This window comes from Pollachius pollachius (genome assembly GCF_949987615.1).
Source record: "Pollachius pollachius genome assembly, chromosome: 18".
NCBI classification, from domain to species: Eukaryota; Metazoa; Chordata; class Actinopteri; order Gadiformes; family Gadidae; genus Pollachius; species Pollachius pollachius.
Window position 1 is genome coordinate 23,095 of NC_136951.1, and position 13,470 is coordinate 36,564.

Genomic DNA, 13,470 nt, shown 5'->3' on the forward strand with positions numbered 1-13,470 from the left:
TCACTCTCTTCGATACGACACGTCTTGGCGGTTTTCGTCCTCAGGCTCTCCTGATGACTTCGGGCACTCTCATGATCCTTTACTGCTTCTACTTTGAAATTATTGGTTGCTACCACGAAATTATTCGTTTTGTGTTTTTCTTTAGCATACATTCGGCAATCCTGACAGAACATTACGCTGTTTTCGTGATCATACACGAGCCACTCACGACCAGTTAGCCATTTACAGTTAAATTTCCTTCTTTTTTTTTCGCGAGGTCCAATATCCTCCTCCTCCCCTTCCTCTTTGGTAGGAATATCCTTTCTCTTGATGGCCGGCTGTCCCAACCATCGCCACATCTTGTTTGTGTTTGTGTCTGTATTTGTATTTGTACCGGCGTCTATCGTTTTTTCCAACCCAAGAGTGACCTACGCCCCCTCCCCTAGTACGGCAGCCTCGACGGACGCGTTCCCATAAAAACCGTGCTCACGCGTCCCGCGAAATAGATGGTAAAGTAACTCATTTATCACCGGCCAAGCCGGCTAGTGAGTTTTTTTTAATACACGCTAAAATGAATTTTCACCCGCATTTGGCGGGTTGGCGGGTGTTAATTTAGAGCCCTGCTTATCAGTATAAAAGACACCTGTCCACAACCTCAAACAGTCACACTCCAAACTCCACTATGGCCAAGACCAAAGAGCTGTCAAAGGACACCAGAAACACAATTGTAGACCTGCACCAGGCTGGGAAGTCTGAATCTGCAATAGGTAAGCAGCTTGGTGTCAACTGTGGAAGCAATTATTAGGAAATGGAATACATACAAGACCACTGATAATCTCCCTCGATCTGGGGCTCCACGCAAGATCTCACCCTGTGGGGTCAAAATGATCACAAGAACAGTGAACAAAAATCCCAGAACCACACGGTAGGACCTAGTGAATGACCTCCAGAGAGCTGGGACCAAAGTAACAAAGGCTTCCATCACTAACACACTACGCCGCCAGGGACTCAAATCCTGCAGTGCCAGACGTGTCACCCTGCTAAAGCCAGTGCATGTCCGGGCCCGTTTGAAGTTTGCTAGAGAGCATTTGGATGATCCAGAACAGGATTGGGAGAATGTCATATGGTCAGATGAAACCAAAATTGAACTTTTTGGTAAAAACTCAACTCGTCGTGTTTGGAGGAGAAAGAATGCTGAGTTGCATCCAAACAACACCATACCTACAGTGAAGCATGGGGGTGGAAATATCATGCTTTGGGGCTGTTCTTCTGCCAAGGGACCAGGACGTGTGATCCGTGTGACGGAAAGTAGTTATGGGTAATAAATAAAGACGGGGGGGGGGGAGAGGGAGACTGGAGGGGGGAGAGGGAGAGGGAGAGGGAGACGGGGGGGGAGAGGGAGACGGGGAGAGAGACAGAGGGTGTCCGGCCGTCTGTCTGTGGTTTCTTTCGACAACCGACACAGAGACACTGAGAACCCCCCCAACCAAAACCCAGGGAGGAAAAACATTTGTGGTTTTATTTATAATTTCTGATTAATATTAGGTCTGTCAAGCGATTAAAAAACATAATCTAATTAATTACAGCATCTGTGATTAATTAATCTAAATTAATCTCATACTTTCATTTTTCCGAGAAGGTATTTCAAAAATAATTTAATTCAAGTAAATTATGGCAGATGAGTGTCTTTCATTAACATACGGTGCATGTTAAGATCAAATGAATAACATTTCCATCTCACTCAGGATTCAATGCATCTCAGTCGAGTGTGGCTTGACGAGGCTGGCTGCTAGCGCCAGCTTCAGGGGCGGTGGCAGCTCGTACCTGCCAGCTTGCTACCAAACGTTTTGCGTTGAGGTGATATTTAAGGGTTGATGAACTCGGTGATAGGAAAATTCCTTACTACAGAGATTGCAGATAACGGTGTTCCTATCTACAGTTCCGTCTGGGAGTTTAAACTTTAACTTTTCCGTGCACGGACCGAGCAGCGTCTTCTCGTCTGTCTCCATTTTGTTTCAACGCAAATGACGCACCGGGTCAAAGGGCACTATAGAAGCGTGATTAATCTGCGTTAATTTGACAGCCATAATTAATATATTATTTTTCTTAAGGCACTTATGGAAGCATTATTCACTAAAAAAACGAGAAATCATCAGCTGAACACACAAGAACATTCAGTTGGATCCACCGAGTTGTTTATTGCAATTATGTTTCATTAATAAATACAACAGAAAAATAGTCCCTTTCATGTACAGAATAAACACAAGGACTAAAACAACAACATGTTCTGCGGCCGTTTTTTTACCATCAGAACACAAAAAAATCAAGATTCAGTTTAAAGTAATTTACAACATACAACATTATCCCATTAACCTCTTGGTTATTATGAATAAAATATAAAATCTGCATTAAATCAGGTCGTACATCAGGATTATGTGACTTTCGGGGAAATGAATGGGAGTCAATGGAGGCTGAGGGAGGGACGTCCTACCTGAAGTACTGTCAATAGGCGATAGGGGGTGCTAATGTCCCTTTACAGAAAAATAGTCCCTTAAAAAAAGGACTTACTCAAAGAGTCTGACAAGGAAACTGAGAGTTGCTTTAGTGGTGGAGGGATGAGACACTGTTCAGACAGTGACCCGTGATGGGCACCTTTTCGAGGGAGAAGTTAATTGTTATTTTTTTAGATTCATAGCGCGTGAAGCTGACTTTCATGTGGCGTAATATAAGTCTACGAAATAAAGTCACATGTTCGTCACCTGACATGGAAAAAGATGTTACAGTCTATGGTTAGTAAAACAATAGAAGCAGCAGACTTTACAAATCATCAACAGGTTTGGACATATCTTTAATAACTGAGCATGTTCTGCGGCCGCTTGGTTCTCAACAGAACACGAAAAATCTAAAAAATCAAGATTTAGTCTTAAGTAATTTACAACGTGCAACATTATCCCACAGACCTCTTGCTTATTATTAATAAAATATAAAATCTGCTTTAAATCAGGTTGCAAATCAGGATTATGACAAAAATGATGATATCAGAGCCCTTAAGACCAAAACTGGTGATGTCTGAAAATATACAAACATTTACCATCAATAGGTATTTTATATACATTTCAAATAATAAATGTGCTTCTCTAACTATGGAAGATCTTAAAAGTCTTTTCATGGTTTATCATACTATACTGTCTAGAAGAGGGAGAGAGGGAAAGAAAAAGAGAGAGAGAGAGAGAGAGCGAGAGAGAGAGAGAGAGAGAGAGAGAGACACACACACAGACACAGACACAGACACACAGTGAGAGAGAAAGAAAAGAGAGAGAGAGAGAGAGAGAGAGAGAGAGATAGAGAGAGAGCCTCTCATCCTCTTACTAGTGTGTGTGTTTGTGTGTATGTGTATGTGTCTATGTGTGTCTGTGTGTGTGTTTGTGTATGTGTCTGTGTGTGTGTAGGTGTGTGTGTTGGTGTGTATAGGTACGGGGGCACATTTTTTTTTTCTACAACCAACGCAGACGCTGAGGCCCCCACTGAGGGCCCCCACCCTAATCCCCCCGCTGAGAGATCACAGAGATGCTGGTCCACAGCTTCCGTACGATTTTTTTTCTACAACCAACACAGACGCTGAGGCCCACCCCCATACCCCCAACCCAGGGAGGAGGTCCTCCTGGGTGAAGGAGGACCAGAAGGTGTGGAGGTGTGTCAGTGTGTCTGAGGACCCTCCTCCACCTGGGGACACTCTGTAGAAGGACAGAGAGCCAGCAGGCCGGTCCAGATACACTCCTACTCTGGTGGAGCCAGCGGGGGGGAGAGGGAGGACTGTTACTGTACCGTTGTGCTGGGCAGAGTAACCATCATCATAACAATAAAGACACCAGGACTTGTTGTTCAGTCCAAGCCTGCTGTCATCACCCCGTCCTCTCCTTGTGATTCCTCTGTATGTCACTCCTATCTCAACAGGTCCTTCCCTCTCTACCTCCCAGTAACAGCGGCCAGTCAGAGCCTCTCTACCCAACACCTGGAGCCGGGAATCAAATCTCTGTGGTCGATCCGGATACGACTGGTCCTCTCCAAACAGCGTCACCTTCCTGTTGTCCTCAGACAGAGAGAGGAGTCTGTGGGCCGTGTTGGGATCCAGTGTGAGTTCACAGGCATCTGAGGGAGAACCAGACATGATGAGCTGCTGAACCGCTCTTCATACTCATCATCATCATCATCATCATCACTTGTACTGTTCTCCTGTGCTCTTCTTCTCTTTATTCTCTTTCAGACTTTTTTTGTGATCGCTCTCTTCTTCAAACATTAACATAGAAAGACAAAAAAAATCATATGATAGGTACTATATTGGAATCAAGTGCTGTATATTTTCCAAGCAATAGGACACATTGTGTTTAAGATAATTAAAGTTAAAGTTGATTGGAAATCCCATGTGCGAGTGAGTGGCTGTCCCAATCAAAACATTGAAATGAGGAGAAATTTGTAGAGTGCATTTACTCCCTCAATATTTACTTCACATTAACATATCATACATAGGAGCTCCAGGTGACGCATCCTTCAGATGCCCTACTTAGTGCATCTCCACGCGTGCCTATACAATTCCCCTCCTTTTGCTTTATAGAGACTAGTTCAAACCTTTACCAAATACAGTTAGCTAAAAGCGATCCTTACTTGGCAAACTATTTCCAAAAAAAACACAGCGGTATGTTTCTATGTATGTATGTAGGTAGGTAGGTAGGTAGGTAGGTAGGTAGGTAGGTAGGTGGGTGGGTGGGTGGGTGGGTGGGTATGTATGTATGTATGTATGTATGTATGTATGTATGTATGTATGTATGTATGTATGTATGTATGTAGTTTAGTTTAGTTTAGTTTATTTGTTTATAGTTTTGTGGACAGTCCCCTTTGAGAAGGAGCAGCTTTAGCCTATTTGGCTAATTTCCAGCTGTAGTCCCCAGCCAGTTCTCAGTAGGCAACCTTCAATACATAACAGTAAAAAAAAAAAATACATTACATATATAATTACAGCAGGCCTGAGCAAAAAGGGGAAAAAGACAAACAAACATATTGCACACAGTTGGAACAAGAACAAACAGGCAAGCACAGATGATGGCAAAGATATCAAGGCAGTTCATGCAACAACAACACAAACACACAGGAGACAAGGGAAAATAGGCCACAAAGATCACATTGAAAGCACATAGGGCAGAACATGCAGGCAGGTAGCAGAGATGGAGCGGCAGCAACAATGACTAAGACTATGTTACATCAAACGCACACATCACGTCTGACAGAAGTTGATGTGTGCAATTATAGTTGTCGGACAGCCATGTTTTAAGGTGTGCTGTAAAGGTGGAATATGTATGTATATCATTGATAGTGGTAGGCAGTGAATTCCAATTTTGCATTGCTCTAACAGAAAATGATTGTTGTCCAAATGTGCTTTTTCTAAATGGGATTAGAAGGTCACCCCGTGTGGCGCTTCTGGTGATCTGATTGCTGCTGTTACGTTGGATTATGAATGACTTTAAAGGAGGAGGAGCGGTGTTATGCAGAATTTTGAAAACCAGGCAGATGTTTTTATATTTGATTACATCTTCCCAGCTCAGCAGTTTACGGTTATTTAATATATTACAATGATGTGAACTGTCAGGCTTCTGGTCCAACACTTTGAGTGTTCTCTTATAAAGAGTTGCTAATGGCTTCAATGACAAACTGTTAGTTTGCCCCCAGCTTGTCATACAGTATGTAAGATGTGACATAATCATGGCATCCATGTAAAGTTTGGCAACATTAAAAGTTAGGGAATTTCTAATATATTTAAAATTGGCTAGGCTAAACTTGACCCTGTTGCAAACTTTCTTAATGTGTGCTTTAAAAGAAAGAGCAGAATCAATGATAATGCCCAGATACTTAAATTGTGGCATAATACTTATGTTTTGACCTGATATTTTTATGTTTGACATGGTGTTACATTGTCTTTTGGTAAAAAACATTCCTACGGTTTTATTAACATTAAGTTGGAGGCAGCAATGGTTTAGCCAATTAGTGATCTGGTCCATAGCTGTGGTGAGTTTAGCAGCAGCCAGATCTTTTGTTTTGGCATGCACATATACTACAGTGTCGTCTGCATACATTTGTATTTTGATATCAGGGCAAACCAACGGCAGATCATTAATATACAGACTAAACAAAAGCGGGCCAAGTATCGATCCTTGTGCATGTATGTATGTATGTATGTATGTATGTATGTATGTATGTATGTATGCATGTATGAATGTATGTATATATATGTATGTATATATAAATATATATACATAAACTAAAGCGACACTTACATCTCTGTGGAACTGGTTGCAGCCTCCACACTCCACCGTGCTCCACACTGGGGGTAAACAAAGTGAGAGCAGCATGTTGAAACATTTTCCTTCATCATCTGCCGTCTCATCACGTTCTACACAACATGAGTGACAGCTGCCTCTTCAAACCACTTCATCTAGCAGCGGCTTGAATCCTCGTAGGAGACTTTGTCCCTGAGTGGTGAGCTGTCTTCTCCATACCTGAGAGTGTCCAGTCTCCAGCGTGGATCCTCCAGTCCAGCAGAGAGCAGCGCAGCTCCAGAGTCTCCTGGGTGATTGTAGCTCAGGTCCAGCTCTCTCAGATGGGAGGGGTTGAAGCTCAGAGCTGAGGCCAGAGAAGAACAGCCTTCCTGTGTGACCAGGCAGCCAGACAAGCTACACACACACACACACACACACACACACACACACACACACACACACACACACACACTTTATTATATTTATTCTGGTTGAGAGCAGTTCATACTAAAGTAACCACATTTATAAAGTGTATTCATTCCATTTGGAGGACAAGGAGAACAGGAAGAGGAAGTGGGGAGATGACATCATCACAGACATCAGAACTTCCTTCACTTGGATGTGAAACAGGATCTTAAACAAATGTTCCTTTCTCAATAGCTACAACTCAATGAGATATTGTTTGGATAGAGTCAGGAGAAATCCGCTCTGTTTGGTACGCTGAGACCATTTCTTCACAGGTTCTAACATTGTGTAGAACAAGGGAGAGTTTTGTCAGCAGGCAAAAGAGCAACAGAAATGCATCGGACAAGAGCAGCACTACACCAAACTAATGTGAAGTTAATAAAGTCCATCATTAATGTTCAATATGATTCACTTTACCACGGCCAGTGATGTTCTATGGTGAGGTGTACATTATATTCAGATCACAGCACAGCTAAAGCCTCATCCCCATGTCTACGCTAATGACAACTCCTCAGCTCACATATGCTGACCAGAGTTACATAACATATAACAAACATAACATACTAGTAGTTAACAGGTCAACCCCTAACCCTCACATCAGCTGGCCAGAGCTACGTAACATATAACAAACATAACATACTAGTAGTTAACTGGTCAACCCCTAACCCTCACATCAGCGGGCCAGAGCTACATAACATATAACAAACATAACATACTAGCAGTTAACAGGTCAACCCCTAACCCTCACATCAGCTGGCCAGAGCTACGTAACATATAACAAACATAACATACTAGTTATACCTTTATGGAAGAAATGAACAATTACATTTTTATGGCAAACTATGATTATTATTAGGCCTATATATCTAATAGTAGAAAGCATCTAAAACACCTCCAAGGCTTGACACAGTGCCAGAGAGTCTGGGGTCAAGGCGTGCTGACCTCAACCTTGTGTTTTAGATTAGTTGTTGTTGACCACATGCTTAAAGGAATTTATGACTGACCGGCCGTGGGCGGACATCTCATATGGGAAACAGCTTCGTTTGTGAGTAAGTCTTAGTTAGTTGAAGTGATAGAACTCGTTATTTCCTACCAAACCCTAACCCTCACATCAGCGGGGCAGAGTTACATAACATATAACATGCATACCGTTTTGTAAGTTCGTTTTTTGATAATGGTCCAACTAGTCGTGGACCATCCCTTACATATTAAACAACCCCAAGACCCAGTTTGAAGAGGCTGAAAACTGACCTGAGAGTTTCCAGTGTACAGTGTGGACTCCCCAGTCCAGCAGAGAGCAGCTTCACTCCTGAATCCTGCAGATCATTGGTACTCAGGTCCAGCTCTTTCAGACTAGAGGAGTTGGAGCTGAGAACTGAGGCCAGAGCATCACAGCATCTCTCTGACAGATTACAGCCCTTCAGCCTTTACACAAAATAAAGAGGACAGGTTAGGAACTTTGATTAAAATAACTTACATCCTCAACTTATTACATAATGAAGAAATTGTGGTTATTCAAATTAGGTGTAAAATGTATAACAATAAGATAGTTGTTTTGCAGTGTTTGAAAAGTCGTTTTGTATATTAATATTACTTTTAGTTGCAATATTATGTATATTATGCATTGTATTGTAATACATGTTATCAGTTAATCTAAAGCGATATTTTGTGTGTAGTTGGAAGTTTTATTCCAATATTATGCATATTGTGTTGTGAGGAGAATAAACATCATAGCGATCAGGAAAACACTTTGGGAGCACGAGAACTAAGACATTATTTGTGCGCTTGGGGGTGTCAGTTGCGTGCTGCTTCACTTTATGTGTGCATTTTTATGGATGTTAATCTGTTAAATGTCTTCTGATATTGAACCTTGTGGTGTAACTGTTTGACCATTGGGTAAAACGGACCTGAGAGTGTCCAGTCTCCAGCGTTGATCCTCCAGTCCAGCAGAGAGCAGCGCAGCTCCAGAGTCTCCTGGGTGATTGTAGCTCAGGTCCAGCTCTCTCAGATGGGAGGGGTTGGAGCTCAGAGCTGAGGCCAGAGAAGCACAGCCTTCCTGTGTGATCAGGCAGAAAGACAAGCTACACACACACACACACACACACACACACACACACACACACACACACACACACACACACACACACACACACACACACTTTATTATATTTATTCTTGTTGAGAGCAGTTCATACTAAAGTAACCACATTTATAAAGTGTATTCATTCCATTTGGAGGACAAGGAGAACAGGAAGAGGAAGTGGAGAGATGACATCATCACAGACATCAGAACTTCCTTCACTTGGATGTGAAACAGGATCTTTAACAAATGCTCCTTTCTCAATAGCTACAACTCAATGAGATATTGTTTGGTTTGCGTCAGGAGAAGTCCACTGTGTTTGGTACACTGAGACCGTTTCTTCACAGGTTCTAACATTGTGTAGAACAAGGGAGAGTTTTTTCAGCAGGCAAAAGAGCAGCAGAAAGGCATCGGACATGAGCAGCACTACACAAAACTAATGTGATGTGAATAAGGTCCATCTTTAATGTTCAATATGATTCACTTTACCACGGCCAGTGATGTTCTATGGAGAGGTGTACATTATATTCAGATCACAGCACAGCTAAAGCCTCATCCCCATGTCTACACTAATGACAACTCCTCAGCTCACATCTGCTGACCAGAGTTACATAACATATAACAAATATAACATACTAGTAGTTAACAGGTCAACCCCTAACCCTCACATCAGCTGGCCAGAGCTACATAACACATAACATACATAACATACTAGTAGTTAACAGGTCAAACCCTAACCCTCACATCAGCTGGCCAGAGCTATATAACATATAACAAACATAACATACTAGTAGTTAACCCCTTATGGAAGAAATTAACAATTACATTTTTATGGCAAACTATGATTATTAATAGGCCTATATATCTAATAGTAGAAAACATCTAAAACACCTCCATGGCTTGACACAGTGCCAGAGAGTCTGGGGTCAAGGCGTGCTGACCTCAACCTCGTGTTTTAGATTAGTTGTTGTTGACCACATGCTCAAAGGAATTTATGACTGACCGGCCGTGGGCGGACATCTCATATGGGAAACAGCTTTGTTTGTGAGTAAGTCTTAGTTAGTTGAAGTGATAGAACTCGTTATTTCCTACCACACCCTAACCCTCACATCAGCGGGGCAGAGTTACATAACATATTACATGCATACCGTTTTGTAAGTTCATTTTTTGATTACGGTCCAACTAGTCGTTGACCATCCCTTACATATTAAACAACCCCAAGACCCAGTTTGAAGAGGCTGAAAACTGACCTGAGAGTTTCCAGTGGACAGTGTGGACTCCCCAGTCCAGCAGAGAGCAGCTTCACTCCTGAATCCTGCAGATCATTGGTACTCAGGTCCAGCTCTCTCAGACTAGAGGAGTTGGAGCTGACAACTGAGGCCAGAGCTTCACAGCATCTCTCTGACAGATCACAGCCCTTCAGCCTTCACATAAAATAAAGATAACAGGTTAGGAACTGCGATTAAAATAACTTATATCTTCAATTTATTACATAACGAAGAAATTGTGGTTATTCAAATTAGGTGTAAAATGTATAACAATAAGATAGTTGTTTTGCAGTGTTTGAAAAGTCGTTTTTTATATTAATATTGCTTTTAGTTGCAATATTATGTATATTATGCATTGTATTGTAATTCATGTTATCAGTTAATCTAAAGCGATTTTTTGTATGTAGTTGGAAGTTTTATTCCAATATTATGTAAATTGTGTTGTGAGGAGAATAAACATCTTAGCGATAAGGAAAACACTTTGGGAGCACGAGAACTAAAACATTATTTGTGCGCTTGGGGGTGTCAGTTGCGTGCTGCTTCACTTCATGTGCGCAGTTTTATGGATGTTAATCTGTTAAATGTTCCTTTTTCTCTTCCCTCCTCAACCCTCCCTCCCCTCCTCCTCCTTCCTGCCTCACTGCTGATGACTTTGTTACCTACTTTACCCAGAAAGTAAAGGACATTAGCTCCTTTTTTATTACTGCCACCATCCTCCCTCCCTCCACCCCCACCTCTGTCTTTACCCAATTTATCCCTCTCACCTCAGACGAGGTCAACGGAATTATAACATCTAACCATGCCACCACCTGCCCCCTTGACACTATACCTTCCTCCCTCCTCCAGGCTGTGTCAAACGACATCCTGCATTTCTCACCGCACCTATTAACTCCTCCCTCGCTTCTGGCATTGTTCCAACGTCTTTCAAGACTGCCAGAATAAATCCTCTCCTCAAAAAACCAACCCTTGATACCACTGACATCCAGAATTACAGTCCGGTATCTCTTCTTTCATTCCTCTCTAAAACATTGGAACGTGCCGTCGCTAACCAACTGTCCTCCTATCTCTCATCTAACAACCTGCTTGACCCTCACCAGTCAGGCTTCAAAAAAGCACGCTCCACTGAGACTGACTCAGTCTCCTCGTGGTGACTGAGTCCCTCCGTACGGCCAGAGCCTCGTCCCTCTCATCGGTTCTCATTCTCCTTGACCTGTCTGCAGCATTTGACACTGTGAACCACCAGATCCTCCTCGCCACTCTCGCCGAACTTGGCATAGCTGAATCTGCCATTTCCAGGTTCACATCCTACCTGATGAATCGCACTTATCAGGTAACATGGAATGACTCCTTGTCCAAACCTTGCACGCTTGATACTGGTGTCCCTCAAGGCTCTGTACTGGGGCCACTTCTGTTCTCCCTCTATACCAGATCTCTGGGCTCTGTAATTACATCTCACGGCTTTTCCTATCACTGCTATGCTGACGACACTCAGCTATTTTTCTCTTTTCCCTCATCTGACAAAGCCCTGATTGCAACACGCATATCTGAATATCTGGCAGAAGTCAGCACCTGGACAATTGCCCATCACCTGAGGCTTAACCTCAACAAGACTGGGCTCCTCCTAATACCAGGGAAAGATTGCCCACACATGGACTTACTGGTCACTGTTGAGAACATCATTGGATCTCCTTCTCCAACTGCCAAAAACCTTGGTGTAGTGTTGGACAATCAGTTATGCTGCACCGCAAACATCACTACGGTGGCCCGATCCTGCAGATTTGCACTTTACAACATCCGCAGGATCCGGCCCTTCCTCAAAAGGGAAGCAGCTCAGCTTCTAGTCCAATCACTGGTCACCTCCAACCTCGACTACTGCAACTCGCTCTTGGCTGGACTCCCTGCCTCTGTGATTTAAACCCTTGCAGCGCATCCAGAATGCGGCAGCGTGCCACGTGTTCAACCTACCAAAGTTCTCACATGTGTAACCCCCCTCTTCCGAGACCTCCACTGGCTCCCTGTAATAGCTCGCATCAGATTCAAGATGATGGTACTGGCATGCAAGGCATTCGATGGAACTGCCCCTGCCTACCTCCAAGCATTAGTAAAGCCACACATCCCAGCTCGATCCCTCCGCTCAACTACCTCAACTGGACGTCTGGTACCGCCATCACTAAGAGCAAGCAAAGGTCGATCAGCGAAGTCACAGCTTTTCTCTCTTTTGGGACCTCATTGGTGGAACGAGCTCCCTACCGATGTCAGGATCGCAGAGTCGCTCACCAGCTTCCGCAAAAGACTCAAAACTCACCTGTTCAGAGTTCACCTCGACTCTGCATAGAAACCAATGCACAGCCACCATCGAACGTTGTACGTCCTGGCACTTGTACATTGCACTTATTCAAGGTACTTAATTGTGCAGCATCTACAGTAGCTGCTATCATTGCTTTACACGGGGAATGGGTTAGCCTAGCGATTGTAATACTTGCACTTGGTTCTATGAACATCGTTACTGTATCGACAGCGATATATTGTTTCACTTCTTATGACAAATGTACTTATTGTAACAAATGCACTTATTGTAAGTCGCTTTGGATAAAAGCGTCTGCTAAATGCCCTGCTAAATGTAAATGTAAATGTCTTCTGATATTGAACCTTGTGGTGTAACTGTTTGACCATTGGGTAAAATGGACCTGAGAGTTTCCAGTGTACAGTGTGGACTCCCCAGTCCAGCAGAGAGCAGCTTCACTCCTGAATCCTTCAGCCGATTGGTACTCAGGTCCAGCTCTCTCAGACTAGAGGAATTGGAGCTGAGAACTGATGTCAGAGCTTCACAGCATCTCTCTGACAGATCACAGCCCTTCAGCCTTCACACAAAATAAAGAGAACAGGTTAGGAACTGTGATTAAAATAACTTACATCTTCAACTTATTACATAATGAAGAAATTGTGGTTATTCAAATTGGGTGTAAAATGTAGAAAAATACAAGATAGTTGTTTTGCAGCGTTTGAAAATTAATTTTGTATATTAATATTACTTTTTGTTGTTGTATTATGTATATTATGTATTGTAATGTTATCAGTTAATCTAAAGCGATGCTTTGTATTGTAGTGCCGAGAGACGGGATTCGGAGGCGGAGTATCCAGCACTGAGTTTTAATTAACAACTTGAAAACCAGTACATTCCAAAAACCAACAGAACTGAACTGAGACGGTCGTTCCGTCTGCTAAAAGAGTCCATGCTAAACACGCCCCCCACCCATAGTTCCGTGGGTGAATTATGTTAACCACCACACAAGGCCCCCAGAATTCAACCATAGTCAAAGTCCTTGTGACGGAAAGGGGCGACGACACGACCCCGTCGCGAGCGGATGAC

General features: G+C 42.9%; 1 protein-coding gene across 4 annotated transcripts in view; it reads right to left on the reverse strand.

Annotated features, from left to right (window-relative positions):
* Positions 1–2,152: 2,152 nt before the first annotated feature.
* LOC307089495 (uncharacterized protein) overlaps positions 2,153–13,470 on the reverse strand; it is a 32,752-nt gene continuing 21,434 nt past the window's right edge. For 3 of the 4 annotated variants that reach the window (XM_079755819.1, XM_079755820.1, XM_079755822.1), the window contains 7 exons: positions 12,788–12,961; positions 10,083–10,256; positions 8,660–8,833; positions 8,004–8,177; positions 6,528–6,701; positions 6,306–6,352; positions 2,153–4,128 (listed from right to left, as the gene is read on the reverse strand). In XM_079755819.1, coding sequence (XP_079611945.1) covers positions 3,539–4,128; positions 6,306–6,352; positions 6,528–6,701; positions 8,004–8,177; positions 8,660–8,833; positions 10,083–10,256; positions 12,788–12,961 — 1,507 coding nt within the window. In that variant the 3' untranslated portion in view covers positions 2,153–3,538. The remainder of the gene's footprint in view (positions 4,129–6,305; positions 6,353–6,527; positions 6,702–8,003; positions 8,178–8,659; positions 8,834–10,082; positions 10,257–12,787; positions 12,962–13,470) is intronic. The other variant, XM_079755821.1, reaches the window with a different exon arrangement.